This window comes from Balaenoptera ricei, chromosome 6 (assembly GCF_028023285.1).
Source record: "Balaenoptera ricei isolate mBalRic1 chromosome 6, mBalRic1.hap2, whole genome shotgun sequence".
Taxonomy (NCBI): Eukaryota; Metazoa; Chordata; class Mammalia; order Artiodactyla; family Balaenopteridae; genus Balaenoptera; species Balaenoptera ricei.
In genome coordinates this window covers 105570799-105594994 of record NC_082644.1, presented here as the reverse complement: position 1 = coordinate 105594994, position 24196 = coordinate 105570799, and the positions used below count along the sequence as shown (strand labels likewise).

Below are 24196 nucleotides of genomic sequence, written 5' to 3'. Positions count from 1 at the left end.
GAGTACAAGTCCTTGCCCACCAGGGGCAAAGCGGACTCTGGGGACAGCTGTCTGAGCCTCACTTGGTCCTGATTGATGTTGATAGACTACAGGTAACAGTACGATAAGAGAAGCAGGTGGATTTGAGAGAGGTTGAGAAGGTCATTGGATACTAAGATGAAACATTTAGGATGAATCTTATGGGTGAGGAAGCACTTCTTCTCTCCAAGACGTACACAAGTTACCTAGCAACCAAGTTTGTTTCATTTGTGCGTGTGTTTACAGCATATACCGTGCATTCTTCCAAGAGAAGTTAATATTATCCACATGAATCCAACTTATAAAAAATAGATAATATAAAGATAGGACAGGACAGATCAGAGCCATTTGTAAGGAGAGAAAGGGAAAGGGAGAAAATGGTTTCAGGAGCCTGAAATGGGAGAATTACTCAATGTGAGATAAATTTAGCACTGTTTGTCTTGGCAACCAAAGTAAGCAGAAAGAAACATGGTGGATTATAGAATTGTCCTTGCTTGAGAAAAGGAAGTTTGCAGTTTTGGGGGTTTTTGCTTTGCTTTGTTTTGTTTTCCAGAGGATATACTCCTTTTCCTGACATAATTTGCTAAGAGAGATGTTTCCTATATATACCTATATAAGAAGTAGTGAACAATGCCATCAACAGTTATGAAGTTTCAGTATTTCTCACATCATTTAGAGGAGAAAACTGAGGCCCAGAAGGGTCTCACAGCCAGTGAGGACGTGAAATTGGGATAGGAGATGTCCCAGGCTACTCTATTCTAATCTGAATATATTGAATATACTTAAATATAATTTACTTTAAAGTACAGTGAAAATGTACGTAAAAATATGGACTCAAAGAGCACATCCAGCCTCAGTAGTCCTTGCTAGGCTATCTATTTAATGTCATTTTTATGTGATTTTAGGAGGGAGAGGAGATAAATACATGTGTTTAATAGCCATTGTTAACTGGAAGCCTCTTATTTTCATTGCCAAAGCTGAAGTTGGCTCTCATAATGGAAAACACTGACCTAGAGAATGCAGACAGAGATTTTAATTTTCACTGTCAGTAACTAGTTGTAGAGGTATGGGGAAATATTCACTCACGCACTTGTTTTGTTGTAGTTTCAAACTTTAGGCTAGGCCTGAGCTCTGACCTCTCCGACTGCTGATGGAAAGATGGGGCTTTACCGCTCAGAGTGGACATAGAATGTGCACTTGCCAGCTTCTTGTCACAAAAGTACAACCTTGAACTCTTAGCTGTTCAAAACGTTTGCAAGAGCTCAAGTGCAAGACATATTCACAGACAACTAATGGAAGCACACGAAATCCAGCCATTCATTCAGATAGGTGTTTTCATATGTGGGTCCTGTAAAACATTAGTTCCATGAGATGCTCAAAGACAAAAAAAGGGATGTTCCAGTGGTCAAGCCCACACAGAAAAGTCTGCACTCTAGAACTGTCTCTTGAAGGTTCACAGGGCACCTGAGGATAATAAAAGCTCTAAGTCCTGCAGTGGTAAAACATAGCATATTTTGTTGGTTCTAAAGTGCCCAGATTTTCCACATTTTAACATTTTTGAAATTAGGATGTATTTTACTATCGATGGTTTGATAGAGTTTAATTAAAAATTGATTTTTCTTAGTGTTAGGTGAAATGCTAGTGTTTCTTATAGGTGTAGAGGGTCTTAGGGTAGATAAAATATTTTATATAATTTAACCCAGGGTTCCCCATGGCATTCCCTTCCCTTCCCTTCCTTTTCCTCTCCTTCCTTCTTTTCTGAAGAATACTCTTGAGTATGTTACCTTCAAAATGGCTTTTCTAGAAACTCTAAATTTTTCCCTTGAGTGAAACCTGCAGATGGAGGCCACTCTGACAAGAGTTTTACTAATCTTCACATTGGTCAATGTTGGGACAGTCCTGAGAACCTTCATGAGAAACACAAGTGGGGTCCATGTGGCTGAAGGCCTTAACTGCTAGGTCACAGAGGGTCCTGGTCCTGATGACCCCAGAGTGGGATTTCTTACAGGTGTCAGGATCAGCAAAGCTGAGAAAACGCCTGCTTCTCTCTTGCCTTGGTGGTAGGATGCTAAGATTCATCCCTAACATTAGTCCAAGTCTATGTGGTATGCAGTTTCTTGAGCTCTTCTTACCCTTAACTTTGCTCTATTCTTTTTTTTTTTTTTTCTGGGATTTGATTCCCTTCCCCATTAAAAAAAAAAAGTTTCTAGTCTATGCATTTCATTACATAATTTTATTGATTCCATAGCCATTGAGGAATGAATGAATGAATGCGCAGGTAAATACGTGAATAAATAAATAAATACCCTGCCTTGAGAATTTGTATAAATGCCATTTCTCTTAAGCCCCAGTTTCCTTTTTTTGAAAAACAAGCAAGATTGGAAGCAGTCATTTGTGCTAAAGTGGAATAAGCCCTAGATTTGGAGGAAGAAGATCCAAGTCCAGGTCCTGGCTTTTCCAAAGTGCTCGTGTGATCTTGGTCAAGGGATTTAAAATGCCAAGCCTCAGGGTCCTTGGTGGCAATGTCAGAATGAAAGTACCCATCTCATGACATTGCTGTAAGGATTAAATAAAACATGCTCTTGGCTAAACATGTATAAGCTTTTGTGGTACAGGCTCTGAAGCCCCATCCAATTCTAGTATTCTCTGTAATGTGATGGGTGGGTTCAGGGTAACACATTCACTGCCTTCAGCTAAAATGCCCAGTTTGTATCTCTGTACTTATTTTATGTTTTTCATTTTGGCATGTGTATAAATATAGTTTCATGCAGATCTTGGCTGGTTTCCTGTGAGCCTACACTCTTTAGAATTTCTGTAAGAAAATCTCCCAGACGACAGAATGTTCTAAAGGAGCTGTATAATTATGTCGCATGGTACAAAAATAAGATTAAAAAAAAAAATAGAAACCAACAACTAAATAGACCTTTGCATAAATCATCCTGTGCCCTGAGGTGGCTTGGGGGAAAGAGTTGCTCACGTTTTAAAACTCAAAGGATCATTTGCATTTATGAGTTCTTTCTCTCTCTCTCTGTCTCTCTCTCTCTCTGTCTCTCTGTCTCTCTCTCTCTCTGTCTCTCTGTCTCTCTCTCTCTCACCCTACATCTCTAAGGGTCTTACTAAGCGAACCCGGCCTTTTATCTCCCTTCCTTCCTCTCCTGCTGAGCTACCGTCTTTTCTCACCCCCAGGCAAAAGAAAATCACCATGCACCTACAGTTGTAATATGGCTAAAGTCATACACACACATACACACACATTCATATACACACTTCTTGAAATAGGAGCTCCAGGTTTAATTCCTAGCACCACTCTTGCCAAGGTGTATCTCCATGGGCAAGTCACTTCACTTCCCTAAACTTCAGTTTTCTCATCTGAAAAGGGGAGCAACAACTCCCTGTGAAGGTTGTATATTAGTTTCCTGGTGCTTCCGCAATGCATTACCACAAACTTAGTACCTTCAAACAATACAGATTTATAATTTTATGGTTCTGGAGGGCAGAAGTTCTAAAATCTAGGCATCGGCAGAACTTCAAGGCCGGAGACATAGTCTCTGTGTCTGTTTGTCTGTCTGTCTCTTTCCTCTGCTTCCAAGTTGTATCTCCTTCTCTGATCCTGACACTCTTCTCTACCTCATATGCTCCTATAAGGACCCTTTTGATTACATTGAGTCCACCCAGGTAATCCAGAATAATTGTCCCATCTCAAAATTCTTAACTTAATCACATCCGCAAAGTTCCTTTTACCATGTAAGGTAACATTTCATGGGTTCTGGGGATTAGGAGATGGATGTTTTGGGGGAACCATTATTCTATCCACTACAGATTGCAATAAGGAGAAAAATATATAGAAAAAAAAATTTCACTAGACTGTGGAATCTTGAATGCAGAACTGAGCTTTGTGTATACATGTGTGTATGTACATACATATATATGCACATGTAGGCACACACACACTACATGTATGCATATGCATGTATATATGTGCATATATAATGTGTATATTCAACTTATATGTAATAATCACACATGTATAAATATATAAAGTTATATATTTAAAATATATGTATAATGTATGTTTATATGTACAACGTATTTCCAATGAATGGCACAGATAATTTCCCAATTACGTAGTTTGAAGCAAAAAAAAAAAAAAAAAAAATCGGAAAAGGGTAACTCTGTTGGCTTTAAGAAATCTGGATCTAGAAAGAGGCCAGCAACTAAGATCTGAGAACCACTGGAAGTAGATGTACATTCTCTGGGAAGTGTAAATTGGCTAATAGGTTAAGCAGCAATCATAGGTAATACTAGCATAATCACAGTAACATTAATCATCATCATCACAGCACCTGATGCATTAATTGGCCACTACATCATAGATACTACTTTATCCTTTATGTAAGTTATCTCTAATTCTCACATCAACCCTATGATAAGGATTATTATTATCCCCATTTAATAGATAATGACACTGAGGCCTAGGGTAGTTAACAGACTTGATCAGGGTCACACAGCTGGGAGGTGGTACAGCCTCTCTTTGACCACAGCATTAATTAGATCCAGAATCTGAACTTGACATTGTGTGTCTCCTTTAGGTAAGGGGGCCTGGAATCTCAATAAATTCACCAAAGTAGAAATTATACAAGCTACATTCTCAGACTAGAATGTGATAATATTAGATATTAACAGCACTCTATCTAGCATATGAATCTATATATTTGGGAATTACAAAAAGCAAAACCTTCTAAGTAACACTTGGGTAAATAAAAAAATCAAACTTAAATGATCACCTCTTTAGCAGCGAGCAGGAGCTGGAAAGCTGCATATGAAACTCGTGGAACAGAGGCAAAGCAGTAGTCAGGAGCTCCGTGGCATTTACTAAGAAGAAAGAAAGACCGAAAATAAACAAATGAAGCATTCAACTCCAGAAGCCAGAAAAAGAGTTATAAAACAAACTCAAAGAAAGCAGCAGGAAGGAATTAATACAAGTAAAAGCTGAAATACATGACATAGAAAAAAAAAAAAGGAGCCTTGCCAGTAAAATGCAAAAGCTTCTTCGAAGGAGAGAGAGAGAACGTAAACACATTAGTAATGAGCTAGGGGCATAACCATAGAAGCACAGAAGATAAAACAAATTTAATGAGAATACTGTGTGCAAATGTATGCCAATAAATGTAAAAGTCTTGATAAAATGCATTATTTCCTTAGAAAATATAAATTACCAAGTTTGAGTCATGATGCCGTAGAAAATCTAAATAGCCAAATAAAATAAAATGATAAGAGAGAGCTAAATGTCTACAATTGAAAAGAAGACATCAAGCCCAGGTGAATTTATATGCAGGTCTTACCAAATCATCAAGGAATGGATAACCTCTATCTTATGTGAACCGATCCAGAGAAAGAAAATAAAGGACAGTTTTCTAATTTATTCCATAATCCTAGCATAATCTGAATACCCAAACTGGGCAAATATATACTCATTCATCCAGAAAAATCTGGTTGATGTATTAGAACTGATGGGCTCCTTATGTGGTAGGATGAAAGATCAACTTTCAAAAATCAAGAATAACTCTCCTCAATATCAGCAATAACTAACTAGAAAATATAAGGGAAAACAAACATGAAAACTGATCATATTCCTCAAGTGGAAAATACTGTAATAATAGAAGCTATCACTCTATTATATCCTTGTGCATGCTGTATTTCAGACACAACTCATTTAATCCTCACAGTGGCTCTGTGCGGTGGGAACTTCTTCATAGGTAAGCAAAGGAAGTACAGAGAGGTTAAGCATTTTGTCCAGGGTCACACAGCAAAAAATGGTGGAATCTGGATTTGGACTATTGTGGTCTGGATCCAAAACACCTGCTTGTAACCTCTACCATAGTGCATTGCATAAATACCTATGAATAAACCCCCACCAGATATGTGCAAGATTTTTATGACCGAAAGTCTAAAACTTCAGTGAAGGTTTTAAAAGAACACTTGCTAAATGGAGATGCAAACTATGTTTCTGAATTAGAAGACTCCCAACTGTAAAGATGCTGTATCAATCAGCCAGGATAAGATAGGCTTTGTTGCTGTAACAAATGAAGCCTCCCAAACCAGGAGATTGCACACAAAAGTTGGTTTCTGGTTCACACAAGGTCCGTTGTAATTGAGGCAGCATTCTTCCATCCTGCAGTATGGATCTGGAACACGTGATCTCCAGGCTTGCCATAGCAAGGGAAGAGAGGGCTTGAGAATCATGCAACATGTTTGTAAGGGCTGGATCTGCAATGACTTATATCACAGCGACACAGATTCCATCTCTCAGAATCCCTTCACATGGTCCCTTAAACCCAACTGCACGGGCAGCTTAGATGCGTAGTCTACAGGGTGTCCACAAAGAGGATCCAGTGTGGTGAACATAAGACATCATCTCTGCCACAGTTGTCAACAGTGCTCAGCACAGAGTTGACTCTCAATGCATATGTCTTAAAGGAAAAAATTAACAACTTTCCCTCATTTAGTCTACAAATTCAATTTAGACAAGCCAAAATTCCACTAAAGTTTCACATGAAATTTGACAAACCAACTCTAAACTTTATCTGAAGGGAAAAATGAGTAAGAACAGTGAGGAAATTTTGAAATAGGAAATCAGTGTTCTTGACAGGGAGAAGCCTTACCTTGCTACATTCAAAACATGCCATAAAACTCTATTAATGAAAATAGTGCAGAATTATTGCAAGAATATACAGATAATTAAATAAAATTTCCAACTATGTATACGTGGTACACATAAGGATTTAATACATGACAAAAAGGCATTTCAAACTACTTAGGGAAAGGATGGCTCCTTCAGATAATCATCTACCCATTTTAAAAATAATTAAGTTAAATAACCACTCCCACCATGCACAGAAATAAACACCACACAGATTAAATAACCAAAGATGAAAAAACTGTATAAATACGAGAAGAATATAAAGAAAGATTGGTTATTTTTGGCATCTTTGTGGCTTCCTTAGCATCACACAAAATTCAAAAGCAATAAAGGACCAGGATAAAGAGGTTATAAGACATCAAAAGCAATATTAAAATGCAAGTACAGACTGGAAGAAAATTTGGAAGGTGAAAGATAACTACTGAGAAAATATACAAAACATATACAAACCAATAAGGAAAAAGACAAGTCTCACACAACATGAATGGATAATGAGAACTACAGAATGAAAAATACAAATGACCACGGCATGAAAAGATGGTGAACCTCACCAGTAATCAGGGAAATGCAAATCCAAACAAAAGTGATTAATTTTTGCCATCCCAGATTGGCAATAATGAACATGACAGATATGGAGAAATGAGTTCTCTCATTCATCAGTGATAGGATTGTAAACTGGCAGTGCCTCTACAGATAGCCATTTAGTAGATCTATCAAAATTTAAAAATTCATAAAACATTGATCCAGCAATCCCTCTTTAAGAATCTGTTTTACAAAAAATAAACTCAAAATGGATTAAAGACCTAAATGTAAGGCCAGACACTATCAAACTCTTAGAGGAAAGCATAGGCAGAACACTCCATGACATAAATCACAACAAGACCCTTTTTGACCCACCTCCTAGAGAAATGGAAATAAAAACAAAAATAAACAAATGGGACCTAATGAAACTTAAAAGCTTTTGCACAGCAAAGGAAACCATAAACAAGATGAACAGACAACCCTCAGAATGGGAGAAAATATTTGCAAACAAAGCAACTGACAAAGGATTAATCTCCAAAATTTACAAGCAGCTCATGCAGCTCAATATCAAAACAACAAACAACCCAATCCAAAAATGGGCAGAAGACCTAAACAGACATTTCTCCAAAGAAGATATACAGATTGCCAACAAACACATGAAAGGATGCTCAACATCACTAATCATTAGAGAAATGCAAATCAAAACTCCAATGAGGTATCACCTCACACCAGTCAGAATGGCCATCATCAAAAAATCTACAAACAATCAATGCTGGAGAGGGTGTGGAGAAAAGGGAACCCTCTTGCACTGTTGCTGGGAATGTAAATTGATACAGTCACTACGGAGAACAGTATGGAGGTTCCTTAAAAAACTAAAAATAGAACTACCATATGACCCAGCAATCCCACTATTGGGCTTATACCCTGAGAAAACCATAATTCTAAAAGAGTCATATACCACAATGTTCATTGCAGCTCTATATACGATAGCCAGGACATGGAAGCAACCTAAGTGACCATCGACAGGTGAATGGATAAAGAAGGTGTGGCACATATATACAATGGAATATTACTCAGCCATAAAAAGAAACTAAATTGAGTTATTTGTAGTGAGGTGGATGGACCTAGAGACTGTCATACAGAGTGAAGTAAGTCAGAAAGAGAAAAACAAATACTGTATGCTAACACATATATATAGAATCTAAAAAAAAAAAAAGTTCTGAAGAACCTAGGGGCAGGACAGGAATAAAGACGCAGACCTACTAGAGAATGGACTTGAGGACACAGGGAGGGGGAAGGGTAAGCTGGGATGAAGTGAAAGAGTGACATGGACATATATATACTACCAAATGTAAAATAGATAGCTAGTGGGAAGCAGCCGCGTAGCACAGGGAGATCAGCTCGGTGCTTTGTGACCACCTAGAGGTATGGGATAGGGAGGGTGGGAGGGAGACGCAAGAGGGAGGAGATATGGGGATACATGTATATGTGTAGCTGATTCACTTTGTTATACAGCAGAAACTAACACACCATTGTAAAGCAATTATGCTCCACTAAAGATGGTAAAAAAAAAAAAAAGGATCTGTTTTATAGAAACACACACATGCATAGTGATATATGTACAAAATTCTTCACTGTGGCACCATTTGTAATAACAAACAGCTATAAACAACCAAAATGCCCATCAATAAAGATTAGGTAAAATCATTATGGTACATTCATACTGCGCAATGCCAAACAGTCATTAAAAAGATCGATCTATATGTATACTGATTTGAAAAGATCTCCAAGAAATTATATTAAGTACAAATGCATATCTCACAACAATGTATAGGGTAATTCTGTTTATGAGTTTATTATGAAAAATTATAATTTTAAAATATATATGATATAAAAAAATTAAAATAATATATTTTATATTATAAAAAGTGTAATATGTATATAGTAGATCTCTAAATGCATTGAAAAAACCCTACAAGAATACATAATTATTAACAATGATGACCACTGGAACAGGAAGTAAGGATATGCGTGGAGTGGAGTAGGAAATGAAGAACTTCTGTGTTTTACTCTGTAGACTTTGATAATATCTAATCTTTTACAACAACAATGTATTCATTCATAGGTGCACGTGTGTGTGTGTGTGTGTGTGTGTGTGTGTGTATGTGTATGTGTATGTGTGAGAGAGGCGGGCGGGGGGAGGGAGAGAGAGAAGAGCGTGAGATCTACCCAGTATATGATTTCTTGTATTTGCTAGGAACCTTTTGGAATAAATGGATGGAACTATACTTTATTGAGAACTTACCATATACTCCGCACATTTATATAACTCACTTTATCTGTACTGAAACTTTATGAAGGGAGAGTTGCATGTATTTAATAGATGCAAAAAGAAGACAGGATAGACTTGACCAAGGTACCAGGATAGCCCTCCTTCCAAGAACTTTCCACTGTACTTTGGGCAGGAGCATGTAAACATTGGAAAGACAGTCGGTGCATTTGTGCAATACACTGGGAGTTATAGGAAAACAAGGACAGAGTGACAGCTTGCTTCAGACGTAAGGTGCTCCTGAGTTTTCAATAGGAGTGATCTTGGGTCATGTTTTCACCTCTGCCTGCCTACTTCCTGCCTTCAGTTGGGTTCTATGTCTCTAGCATCAGCTAGTGGTTCTTGCATCCTGGGTACACTTTCTTCCCAAACCATGTCACAGAGCCTCTCCCTTCTCCCACATGAGCCTTTTTGCAGTCAGATTCAATACATCTTCACTTCATCCCATGGAAGAAAGGCCGATACGAGACTGACTACTTTCTACTGACTCCAATTAGCATAGTGTAACCAGGGTCATATCATGCAAATAAGAACAACTGGATTTGGAAAAAACAAGTGAGGGAAAAGTTACCTTTGTTGCTAAACAGACCTGATTTTGAGTGCCAGCTTTGCCACTTACTCATGGTGTGACATGCTTTATTTCTTGGCTCCTCATGTCGCTCTCTGTAAAGCAGGAATGATGATACTACCTTTTTCGTGGTTAGAGAATAAACATACAAAGTGCCTAGTCAATAGCATATGCTCAACAAGTAAATACCACCATTGCCACCATTACACCCTCTCTATATTTATTTTGTTAAGTACACTGCAATTTCTAACTGTTTATGCAGTCAGTGTATCATGGAACCTCATAACAGCCTAGTGTATTAATGTAGGATAGTAGTGTCTACCGCCTTTTACAGATGAGGAAACTGGAAACCAAAGAGGTAAAATGACTTGCCTGGCTTCACATACATCACAAGGAACAAAGATGACATTTTGCAGCTATCTTCAATTGTACAGCCTTTTCTCTTGTGTGTCTTATTTATTATGTGCACCCTACCCTCAGTGCCTAGCAAAGGACCATGAACAGATAGACATTCACAGAATTTCAGTTTCTGAATTGATTTTTCATAGGCTAGGACCTCTGCTTTCTCTTTTCCCCCTATGCCTCTCTAAGAGATTTCTTTCCCACTGTAAACATCCCAAATTGCAGATATTTTTTCCACACCCCATTCAGATGCCTGTTTGGGCCATAGTGGAGCCCATCCCAGTTTCAAAGGTGTGTCAAGGGCCCTTCTGCTGTCAGGATTAGGTATTTAGAGACCAACAGAGGCTGCTAACGTTGCTAATTGAGCAGAAGCTGTGGCTGCTGCCCCCCTGTGCCCCCCCCCCCATGCGCTGTCCATGGTCCTGGAAGGATCACCTCTGAGCTACAAGGGCAATAAAAACCTTGTTTTTGCTACAGTCTTCAACCTTGGCCAGCAGATACACTGGGAATAGGTTCTGGTTTGAGAAGCTAGTTGATAATTCCCTGTGAATTGGTCTGTCACGCTTTTTAAAGTTTGTGTGTTCATGGAAAACAGTTTTTAAATTTGCTTTGTGTATGGATGTGCTCTCTGACTTCCCCCTCGACTCCTCCAAAATGTCACAAATGACTTTCCTTGAATTTACCAATTTGCAGGATTAATGTGCTTCTCTCTAGACACCTGTGCCCTAGATAGATTCCAGCCAGAATAGCTGTGTATCCATTGCTAAATTCTGACCTGTTTTGCAGGCAAAGGAGGCCTTGGTTTTAGGTCACCCCCGATGGGGGCATTCAGCATGCGAGCTAACTCTCGGCCCTGTTTTATCATGCAGTTGTGTGGAGGAGTTCAAGCTGGCTCCTGATGGAAAATCCTGCCTAATGCTCTCAGATGTCTGCGAGGGCCCCAAGTGCCTCAAACCTGACTCCAAGTTCAACAACACCCTCTTTGGAGAGATGCTACATGGTTACAACAACCGGACCCAGCATGTGAACCAAGGCCAAGTCTTCCAGATGACCTTTAGGTATGGGACAGACACCTGCACTTCACTCCTCAAGTCACTGACCCGAAATCTGGGCAGGGGGAGGAAGCCGTGGGCACCATGGGATAGAGGTCTATTACACTGGTCAGCATCTCCCCCAAATCACTAATGCCTATGCATGAAGTATCAGCAGTCAGCAAAGTCCATTCCCTGAAGTTCCTTTTCCACTGACCTAGCCTTTATTTATCCCACCCTCCCATTTTCTAACTCTATCCACATATTTGCAATTCAATCTTAAGTCATCCTGTAAGTACAGTTAATGGAATTTCTAATGTGATTAATCTTTCCATCTATTAAAAATAAGTATCTTATGTAGGCTATTCAGGCAGTTCAAAAATAAAGACATTTAATGAACAAGAAAATAAAAATGCCCATCACCCAGAAATAGCCAGAATTAACATTTTCTTGAACATTCTTAAAACACCTCTCTCTCTCTCTTTCCCTCTCTATCTGTATATCAATGTACACACACACATACACACACACACCACACAAACACACAAACATGCCAACTTTCAGTAAAGCTGTTTAGAAATTGCTTTTTTTGCTCATCAGTATGTCAAAGACCTCTTTCCCTGTTAATAAATACAGAGGTACATATGAAATTAAAAGATTGAGACTACTCTCACAATAAGAATAAACAGAACTGGGACTGGGTTGGCCAAATTTTATGAAGATTAGACATGCAGTGTCCTTGTGAACGTCTTCTTGGGAGAGTTGAAGAAACTGGGGCTGTTCTATCTGGAGAAGAAAGGCCTTAGGTGGGATTTATTCATGCCTCAAAATCTGAAAGCCATAAGATGGTAGCATGAGAAGAAATGTTCCGTGTATAAGAAATGATTATCTTAAAAAAAAAAACTATACTTTTAGACAGTTTTGCATAAAAATGTAATAGGATATTATCACAAAGAAGGGTTCTCACTACCATTTGAGGTCATGTCAACAAAAGTCAGAACTGGTAAGAAACATCACCGTTATAATCATCCTCGTCCTCACCCTGTCCTCTAATTAATAATAATTGTAAAAATAATAATAATAATTGTGATCGTAGTAGGAGTGGCTACTATTTATCAGGAAATGCTGTATATGTCAAGCTCTTTGCTAAGTATTTTAAAAATAATAATACACTAACATTAATTTAGCACATGCTGTGGGCATTCGAAGCACTTTCCATTCCTTAATTTTATGTCATCCTCACAATGGCCCCATGAAGCAGAGGCTGTTGTCATCCCCTTTATACAGATGAGAAGTGGCAGTGTTCAGTGACTTTCCCAAATCCCCCTTATAGAAAGTAAAAGAGCCAGGGTAGTACCATTTTAGCTTCACAATTAAAACCCTTTGAGATATCATGGGCTCCATTTTACAGTTGAAAAGTCAACACCAGAGAGGTAAACTGACTTTCTCAAAGTCACCATCTAGTGAGAGGGAGAGTAAGGATTCAGCTGTATATCTGGCTGACTCCAAAGCCCTGCTCTTATCTTCTAATCCAACATACCTTATCACTTCCCATTTTATAGAACTAGAATGAAAATGTGAATTCCATAAAACTGTTCATCTATGTAGTTATCACATGCTCTTTGAGCACCTGCTATGTCCCAGGTACCATGCTTCACACCCTGTGGTGCTTAGATGTAGTGTGTGTGTGTGTGTGTGTGTGTGTGTGTGTGTGTGTGTAATCTTAAGTACTTAATTTGTGGCAGGAATTATGAAGTAAAGATGCGGTGTTCCAGGTAATCAGTTAACAGTGGGATCTAATTTAGTCGTAGTAGAGTGTGTGCGTGGCGGAGGGGGAGTACATCTATTGGATTAGAAAACAATAAGGCTCACAGTCTACCTTGCAGAGGAAGTGTTATTTAACTAATACCTGGAAGATGAGTTGGAGCTAGCATTGTAAAAGGTTTCAAGCAGAGACAGATATTCTAAGAAGGAAAAGAACTTGGTTGGTTTCAGGAGAGGAAGAATGTGGTGTGGTTGAAGCTGAGTAAATATGGAATGTGAAGCCAGAGGGGTAAGCAGTGACAGATTATGGGGGTCTTGCAGGCAAAGTCTTTATTCTAATAGCAAAGAGGAGAACTCTTAAATGGTTAAAAGAGGGGAATATGTCATGATTGCATTGTATTTTTTGACTTCATGATAGCTGTGTGGAAGTAGATTGCAATGAGGGTGGAAAGGAAAACAGTGGAATGGGGTCAATTAGGTGTCTGTTGTGGAAGCTACTTGAGAATGTTAGTGGCTTCAACCAGGATGATGGGAACACAATTGAGAAAGGGGATTTGGGGAGATATTTGAAAGGTATAATGGACAAGGGCCAGGGAACAGTTGCAGGCGAAGGGTAAGGTTGAGGGAGGATTCAAGGGTGATAGAAGTACTGGCAGCCACATAGCAATTTAATGGCAGAGTCGGGTCCTCCAACTCCCAGACGCTCAAGCCAAGGCCGATGCTACTTCGTTAAAAAACTCTCGGAGAAATTTAAGGGCAATCTGGATGAGCTACTTTTAATTCTGATATTCTACAGTCCTGATTTTCTATAGTTTTAATAGTCTATGAAACCCTGTGTTGAGTACCATGATGGATAGAATAAAGCTTATGGAATCCGAAGGAAAACATTAATCGTCCCTGGCCTTCAAGAAGGGAGTTTACAAGTTTGCAAGAAGACACACACTCAATTAGAAAACAGATATGTGAACACTTAATTTGCAAAGAAATGTTCCAAATGATGCCAGTGGTTTTCAGAGTTCAGAGTTCCCATACGAAGACTTTTGAAAGGAATTAGAAGGAATAACAAAGTGCTTCATAAAGGATGAGGCTTATGAGCTGGAGTTTGAAGTGATGGCAAAGAACAGTGCCTCTTGGGAGAGATAAGAGCTATAAAGGCATTTTCCTGTCCAGCAAGGAGCATGCAGAAGCCCAGATATATTGATAAGCGAGGGGAGTGGGAGGGACAGGAAATAAAAATCTCCAGATAGACCCAGCTCCAAATCCTGGCCCCATCTGTGACAAGCATAGTCCTACTGCCTCATCTTTAAAAAGGGGTGTTTAATCAGATACCAGTAACTGTAATATAGCAACATGGCTTGTTTTATGTAGTTTGATTTCTCATAGCAACTATCAGAGTGACTGGCATGTGATGAATATGAAATGCACTAGTTCCCGTTCTCAAGTGTGAAGATTAGCTTGGTCCAAAAGAAGGATACAAATTGGGTCGTAAGATGCTAGATCCTGAAGGGACTTCATGGAATCCCAGGATCTCATCTGCATGTGGGGAAGGGACTTGGCTAAGGTCACAAGGCATGTCATTGCGGAGCTAGCCTATAAACTCAGATCTCCTGGTTTTCCAGCATGCTTGCCTTCCCCCTACCAATAGACTGGTTGGTAAGGAGAGCTTGGCTTCTCAAAGGCTGACCTGCGACTCTCCAGGCTCAGACAGAATTTTAGCCCCATCAGGAGTCATCCTTCTGCCTCAAACGCTCTGTTTTTTGTTCCCAGCCCTTCCATCTTGGGTTGTCTCTGAATAGCTAGGGCCGATCTTCCCTGATTTGCTCAGGAAAAGCAGTATAGTGAAGAGACCACACTGTTCTCTTTTGACAACAGCCTCCAGATTTAGGAAACTCCCCAGACTACCATTATATTAGAGTAGCCCATTTCACTTCAGCTCGCTCATCCTCGGCTTCAGTTAAACTTTCTTTGCAATTATTTCTGTCCCCAGACCATGTCACCTCTTGGAGCCACATGCTCAGGCAATTGACTTCCCTCTGTGGGAAGGCGAGTGGCTTCTGATGAATCTAAATTTATCTCTTTCAAGTCTCCTTTCCTGAGCCCCAGATAAAGGGGAGGCTGTGGCTCCTTTGTCCTTCAAGTTTCAGAAGGCAGGCCTGTAAGGTTTTCAGCATCAAAGGCTGTTGTCATTTCTCGCCTCCTCCTCCTTCCTTGCTCTCCTCCTCCAAGTAATCTCCGGTCCAGTCCTCCAGAGTAGCCAGCAGGCACCCCACCAACCCCATATGCCGCATTTCCTGACAACTGCCTGGCCTGGAATTTCAGACTCTCTCCCAGCTAAAGAATCTGCACTGCGACAGTCACAACTCTGCTTTGTACTCCCCGCTGCCCCTACCTGGATCCCCACGCCTAGCAACTGCTGATAGAAGACAGGTCTGCCTCTCATGTCCTCTCTTGAATCTCTGAAAGAGCAACCTGGATTTCTCCTTTCAAAAAGCCTCACGTTTCAAATCTCTGAGCTGGACAAACTCTTAAAGATTAACAAAATTCAGACCTAACGTCTTATCGTATAGCTGGAGAAACTGAGGCCCAGGAAAGGATATTATTTGCGCAGTGCTCACCATGATTTGGGGCCACTCTGAGACTGAAAGTTTGATTTTGTGACTCCCAAACCAGTGTTCTCCTGGTTTCTGGTTCTGTTACAAGGGACGTATGTAACTTCTCCATACCCCCATATTAGTGTGTGCTAAGACGAACCGCCTGCTTCACCCCTGCTGTCAGCAGAATGAGGACTCAGGTGCCTTGGGGATGCCAAATTCATAACGAAGGAGGCATCTTAGGCAAAGCCCACTTGCATGTACATGATTCTGCAGGAACTTGACCACATTCCTGGCTATCTCCTCGGGTTGCCGCACATAGGCTGCAGCCTGTCTGTGGGAGAGGGACGTGTGGAGGCGTTTAGGACCCTGACAAGTCCAGGACTTATCCACTATGTGGGAAGATGAAGTATGGAGCACGCTAAGAGACACAGAGAAAGGTAGCGGCAGGGTGAGAGCGATAAGGAGAAGCAGTCAGAGAGGCAAAGCTGAGACATGCGGAGAGACGAGGATGGAGGAGATACTGAGAGTCAGAGTACAGAAGGAGGGACGGCCAGGCACAGGAAGGGTTAAAGAGATACAGAGTAGTGACAAGGGTTAAAGAGATAAGGAGGTAGATGGTGAAAGGTAGGGGAGTCGGGAAGGAGTGAAAGATGAAAGTCTTGTTCTGTAAATAAGTTCACTTGTATCATTTTTTTAGATTCCATATATAAGCAATACCATATGATATTTGTCTTTCTCTGTCTGACTTACTTCACTTAGTGTGATAATCTCCATCCATCCATGGTGCTGCAAATGGCATTATTTCATTCTTTCTAATGGCTGAGTAATAGTCCATTGTATATATGTAAAATGAACTTATTTACAAAACAGAAACAGACTCACAGACTCAGAAAACAAATTTATGGTTAACAAAGGGGAAAGGCAGGGGGAGAGGGATAAATTGGGAGTTTGGGATTGACATATACACACTACTATATATAAAATAGATAATCAACAAGGACCTACTGTATAGCACAGGGAACTCTGCCCAATATTCTGTGATAACATAAATGGGAAAAGAATTTGAAAAAGAATAGATACATGTATATATACATATATGTATATATGTACTGAGAAAAAAAAAAAAAGAAAGGTGAAAGGCTTGAAAGAGGGACCTAAAGTGATAGAGAAAGAAGGACACAGAGTTTACACTGAAGTCACAATATAATTTATTCCCAGGAGGGAGTAAGGGTTGTTTTAAGAGACTGGGTGGTGCCCAGAGAGAGCTCTGGATTAGGAATTGTGTTCAGATGGATTATGAATGCACATAAAAGCCTTTGGTAAAATGCCAAGTTCTGTGCAAATGTGAGAAGTCAAAGATCTCACTTCTGAATTGCCCCCAAACTCAGTAAATGATGTCAGGCTTTGCTGTTTCTAATCCCTTCCTGTGAGCTGTGTTGGTCTTAATGACCCATGCAGGATCACAGGCAGAATTCCCTTCCCTTAACTCTTGATCAAGGAGGGATTGGCACAGACTGTTGGAGTGAGATAAACTCATCAGAGCTTGGTGGTATTTGCTGTTTTGTTTGTTCCTTTGTATTTTACTTCCCTCCCTCTCCCATCCTTATCCATCCTACCTCATTTTTATAAGAAAGAAAGGTCAACTTCACTTATAGATTGCAGAGATTTAGATAAACATCAGTCAAGAACTATTATTGAGCCTGGAGTCTCAGAAATTGCACTGAGAAGTTGCTTGGGAATGGGGGCTAAGCGAATACAGTGGTGGATTTTGTAAAAGCCTCATCAAAAAGAAGACTGTTCTACCAGCCACGGACATTTACTCATAGGCCTTCACAAACGACCTACAAAGACTGTAAGGTGCTCATGAAAAATTTACTAGAAGGGCGCTTGCCAGTCTGGTTTGCTTATCAGATGTGCGTGTTGTACAGCATAAGAGGACGATCTTGGGTAAGATGTGGGATTCAGGATGAGGCACCACCAACCCACGCCTGATGAGACAGAAGGATTCTCGTTAAAGATTGGAGGAAAGCTGGCTTTCACTGGTGGCACCCACTTGTTCCCCCGCTGAAGGCCCTGAGTCACATCTCATTAAGTTGCTCCAAAGCTATGGTATTTCTGCTGCTTTCCTGGGACGTGGTTAATTGCACACGCTGCTTCTGTATCATTCCCTGTTTTCTACACTTTAATCATGTGTGTACGTTTTTATGTGCCGGGTCCTATACGACATACTTTGTTTTCTCACTTAGTCTTTCCAAGACCTGTTGCAAAGTAGCTCTTAACAACTTGGTTTTACAAAAAAGGAAATGAATGTGTCAACCAGACTGCATTAAGCTTCGTCTTGATAACACGCAACTTCAAAACCACGGTGGCTTCACAGGAAAGTGTGTGTGTGGCTCATACCACGTGCTCCGGACAGAATCACAGTGGTTCTGCACACCCTGGTGTTTGGGAACCTGGGCTGACAGAGCATCGTCTTCATGTGCTTCCGTGAACGCTCTCATAGTGGGGAAGGAACTTGACTCTCATTACTTCCTCCTAGAGGTGACATTCTGCTCACATTGCACTGGTCAAATCAAATCTCATGGCCATGGTGCCCCTCCATGGGTTGAGCTGAGACGTGAAATCCTATTACGTGCAGAGAAGCAGAGACCCAGAAATATGTGCGACATCAATACTGTTTACCACACTGAGGCACAGAGATGTTAGGCTAACTAGCCTGACAGTCATACAGCTAAAAACTGACAGCACACGGGTCTAACAACAAAGCCCATTTAGCAGTAGTGCCTCCCAGGCTCCCGGGATACTCCTACTTCATGTCACCACCTCTGAGAACTGTAATTAGACTTCTGTTCTCTTCTTGTCAGTTTCCTTCATTCAATCCCAAGGAACGATAGACTTTATAGATGGGAGAACCTTGGAGAACAGTTTGTACAACCCCCTCCATTTGTAGATGAGATGCCCAAGGCTCACAGTTTTTAAGTGAATTACCTAAAATCCCATATAACTAGTAAATAAATAAGTCAGGCCTCTATCCCCCAGTCTATTGGTCTTCTCTGTATTCACTTGGAAGGCTTAGGGAAATAGCATCCAACTCCCACACTGTACAGATGGTAACACCAAGGCCAAGTTTCCATCATTAACAGCAGAGCCAGGCAGGGGAGCTGTTTTTCTAAACTCTTAGGCCTGAGTGTTTTGTAGTATACCACGATCTTATTGTAAAAAAGAAAGCAAAGGAGGCAGGTAGTGGAGAAATCATCAGTGGAAAGTAGCATTAGCTTTTGATTTTCAAGGACATTCCCAGCCTCTCTATGTAGTAATATTCCAGCTCTTGGCAAAATCTTCAACTAACCACCTAGAGACACAGCTGCATGCAACCTTCTCTGGGGGATCAATGGTGAGATCTTTGAAGTGGATTGAGCGACAGAAGTTGGAGGCTGGATCACAGGAGTCAGGGGGCAATTTTCCCTGGGGTCCTGACTCCTGGGCTGACTGTGAAGAATCTCCTTTCTGTGTGTCCATTTTTCCAAGGTTTCCTAACATCATCCACAGGAGTCAAACCCAATATGTCCAGTGTACCTTAGGTCCTGGAATCAGAAAGTCTTCATTCCTGTTCTACCACTCTTGGCCATTCCCTCCTTCTGACTTCTGTTGTCTCTTCTGTATATTAAAGTGAGGGCAGAGCTCAGACAAAGACTGAGGGCTTCTGACCTAGAATACAGCACTCTTTTTACTCAACTGCCATGGCCAGGGGCCTAGTGAAGCCTTTCCTATTTACCTGATCATAAGAATCATCTAGGGCTATGCCAAGACCCACCAATCTTTTTTTTTTTTTTTTTCCACAGATAAGGGGCCTGGGAAAGTGCATTTCCACTGTATTCCCAGGTGGTTTACATTATCCAGCAATTTGGAGATATAGTGGCCTGATGTCTAAGATGCCAGGCTCTAGAGTCCACGTTCTAACTTGCCACTAACCAGTTGTCTGGCCTTGGGCACATTAGCTCATTAAGCTCACTTTCCTTATCTCTAAATTAGGAATAATAACAAGACCCACTTCCTGGTGGTGTTGTGATGATTAAATGAGATTGGCCCCCGTTTCATCCCTATTCTCAGCAGACAGGGAGGATCCTGGTGCCATAGCGGGCGGCCAAGTCAATAACTAAGGAGGAATCTTAGGCAAAGGCCATCCTTATGTGCATGATTCTGCAGGAACTTGATCCCATTCTTGGCTGTGACCCAACACAAGGTGTCGGGGTGCCACCATCAGAAGTAACAGGATCCAAATCCCACATCTGCCATTTCCTAGCTCTATGGGTTTGGACAAATCCCTAATCTCTCTGAACCTCAAGATCTTCAACTGTAAAGTGGGTTTTACCCCAAAATATCCTCAAAGAGCTATGGTAAGGATTTAACAGTCTAATAAGCAAGGGTCCTAGATCAGTAGGCTTTCAGTAAACACTGTTTTCTTTTCCTTCAATTGTATTCCTCTCCCCATAGTTCTAGAAGCCACATGGTTGATGAAGATGTATTCTGTTGCATTCCCCCAAATCTCATCTCTGGACTGGAGTCATGGTCGTCCTCCCAGTGTCCTCCAACTAACACATGTTTTGGTGAATACATTGCTTTGGTGAGATGCCCAGGGTAGAGACAGAAATGTAGCCCTTCTTGCTCTATGGGTCTGTTGGAGTTGGACAGCTCAGCCAGCAACGTGGGATGGGGCAGCAGCCAAGGTCACCTTCTTGTGGGAGTATTTATCCCAGGCTTTGGAAAGATACAGTCTCGCTGATGTGTTGTATCACCTGTGTCCTATAGGGTAGCCCCCTTTGTCTGAATGACCTACAGTGAAATACATCTAATTAGCAATGTGACATTTAGACGCTCATGTGTGCTATGTGGAATTTGATAACCTGGGCCCAGATCCAAAAGTTCCAGAAGTATGTTAATCTACCACCTCTAGGGTGATATTAAAAATATTTAATGATCAGCCTAGAAGTGGCATTGACCAATCAAAGAGGACGTCCGTCCAAACAGAATGAAGGTTTAGCTGTAAGCCCTTCTGGACCTCACATCAGCCTCGCTCACCTTCCACCTTTCCTGATTTCCTCCCGCTCTTATCAACTCATCACATCCTCTGGTACATTTCCTCAACACCTTTAAGCATGATTGATATTGTAAAACTATTTTTTCTTTTCTTTTTAAAGCCTGTTTCTGAGGGGCATAGGCAGACGTTTCTCCCATGACACATGTGGACAGAGCAGATTGCCTATCATACTTTTTACATGAGAAAACTGAAACTCAGAAAGGTGAGGTGTGGCAGCCAAAGTGCCATGTGCATATGATCTAAAACCATATGATCCTCAAAGAGCAGGAAAGCAAATAATAGCTCATCATCATCATTATACACAAAACCTCTATCTAAAGGTAGGAATTTTCCATACGTCTGCTTGTAGCCAGAACTCAGTACACATGAAATGCACTAGTGCTTCTCAAACTCTCATGTGCATACAGATCGCCAGGGTATCCTGCTAAAACACAGGCTCTGGTTCAGTGGGTTGTGGGTAAGGCCTGAGACTCTGCATTTCAAATGAACTCCTGGGTCTGAGGACCAGTTTGAATAGCAAAGTGTTAAACTGAACTTTATGCTAGACGTGAGCCCAGGTTACGCCTGAGAATGGAAAAGGATGGTTTCCCCTCCATGTGCCTGTTTGAAAGCAGCAACGGAGTCCCAAGTCCAATGGCACAAGGGCACCATGGTGTCCCAAAGGAGTCTCCCCTCAGAGTGACCAAGTGCAGAGACGGTTTTGGATTTGCAGCAGCCAGGGCGGACAGTGCTGTCCTGCAATTCAACAGGCCCCTAGTGCGTCATGTAGCACAGTTCATTCTCTGTATCCATTCGTCTGCTCTGCTCACTGTTGGGTACAAGGACACTGAGCGTCAGTGCCGATCGGGGAGGCACTTATCCTGACTCCAGTGTCCTGAAGCTGCAGCTGGGTGCCCCGATCATAGCCTCCTCCATCTGCCCACACTACAATTCCAGCCATCACTGGATGCCGTGGAAGGTACTTTCCAGCGGAGAGCTGGGCTACAGTCTGCATTAGATCAAAGGTGGAAGGCAGACCCCTAGAAAATCAGTGAGAAATCCATTTGGGAGGGGACATTGGTCTGGGTGAAGCTTTATTTTTCTTAAGCGCTGAGACCAAAATCTCGTACTGTCGACGCTCATTAGTTTAATTGGGGACAGAAGGAGAGTAGTAAAATTAAGACCTAGTGAAAGATGCTTTTTATTTATTTATTTTTGTGGGGAGCAGGGAATTGCAATCCATTTTTAAACAAGGACTCTCTAATCTCCGTCCCTAATTATAGTAAGAGAAGAAAGAAAGAGAGCTACTTTATTTTTAAAAACATTTTATTCTCAATGTTCACATCTCTAAATATACCAAGCATGGTCATTTTATGAGGAAAACAAATTATACACAGCATATTTTGAACGTTCTCCAACTAACCTAAAGATGTAACTGTAGTCCGCAAAAGGTACTAAAACAACAAAAGTAACCAGGTCCGTTTCACTTCTCTTCTCAGTTTTCTACCTAACCCCCACTCCTTTTGGTTTTGTTTTTAATTTTCTGTCTTCAAAATCCCTGACTACATTCTTTCTCTCGGAGTCGGGAGCCTATCGGAATCATGGAGGCATCTGAAGCAGAGACATTTTTTTAAGGAACCGCAATTTCATTACACTCAAATGCAGGCAGTAACTCACGCAGGTCTAAGCACTCAGAAGGTAAAGTCTGGAGGGAACCTTCGGAGCAGATAAGGATAGATTGTAATTAGCACAGTAATTGTAATTAGCAGAGCAACTGTAATTAGCACAGTGATTGTTTGTTCATAATGGGTGCTTCCAAAGTGACTTCAGGCGGTTTGTTCTCTTAACTATCTTCTGCCATTTCCCCCCCCCCCATTTGTTTACACTGCTAATGTAATAATGTGCTTAGCAATCTCTTTTATAAATAAACACTCCAAAGGTACAAGCCAGACTAGCCCCTAGCCAAGCATTATACATCCTTAATTAATGGAGTCCGCAGCACTGAAATTTACTATATTTCCATTATGCTAAGGCAATGCCTGTATATTACTCTCTGAAGAAATCACACTTCAGAAGTAGTTTGTTCTTGTTATTGTTGTTCTGTTAATTACAAGAGGGAATGGGATGTCACCATAGGACTGCACTTGAGGTCAGAGATTCCAGGCCTGGCTTTACCACTTTTTCTCATCTGTTATTTAACAAGTTTTCATTAAATAACCCCTCTGATGTATTAAGCATTGAGGATGAAAAAATGGAGATAGGCAAGGTCCCTACTCTGATGTAGATGGACCGCCGGTCCAGCCTTGGTGTGGTAGGCAGCAGGGAAGACTTTTTGAAAGAGATGCTGGCTGAAACCTGGAGGATATGAACAGTTAGCTAGCTGGGAGAGTGCCCCTGGCAAGTAAGAGCACAGAGCATCTGCAGACATGAACATCAGGGTGGATCATGAAGAGGGTGAGGGGATGGGATTGTAGAGATGAACCGTGATGAAGGATGGACCTTCAATCGGGAAGGGTTATTTAAGCACCACAGTAATGGGACCACTGCTGGCTGTTAAGACTCTGCACGGTCTTCTAATCTTTCTGGGTCCAGTCTGCTCATCACTAAATCAGGGAACGTAATAGTACCAGTCCCATAGGAGAATTATGGTGGGGGTGGGGGGGCGGAGAGGTGATGAGAAAAGTCAGGTTAAAATGCTCTGTAAAGTGTAAAGACATGTGCAAATGTTAGTGACATTTTGCTAGCATGAATCTGAGCATCTGTGAGATACCACTTACTCCGAAATTATGTGCTGGAGTGTGCGTCCTGGCACATTTGAGATCATGTGAGATGCAAATGCACCAGCATTACTTTCTTTGTATTCCTTCCAGAGGAATGAGAAAGTAAGTCTATTCTAAGCTCACATTAATAAGCCTATGCATGTGAATCAAGAAAATTAATTTTTAGGGAAACATTTCCATTTCAGGGAGATGCCCTGAATAGAAATGTATTTAGTAACAATTCTAATGAAAGATATGATCACAGTTTATTAGATGTGAATTAATACAGAAAGCTCCAAGGGCAGTGGCTGGGCTTTTATGTAACATCACCACTGAAAAATTACTATTACTGATAATGTAGTGGAACACCTCAAAGGTGGCTTTTAAGAGTCCAAAATGAGCATTTATTTTTATGTCTCATAAGATGCTCAG

General features: G+C 40.9%; 1 protein-coding gene across 4 annotated transcripts in view; it reads left to right on the top strand.

Moving 5' to 3' along the window:
- Positions 1-24196, top strand: part of ASTN2 (astrotactin 2) — an 895599-nt gene that overhangs the window by 569289 nt on the left and 302114 nt on the right. For all 4 annotated transcript variants that reach the window (XM_059925469.1, XM_059925467.1, XM_059925466.1 and 1 more), the window contains one exon: positions 11409-11597. In XM_059925469.1, the coding sequence (XP_059781452.1) occupies positions 11409-11597 (189 nt within the window). The remainder of the gene's footprint in view (positions 1-11408; positions 11598-24196) is intronic.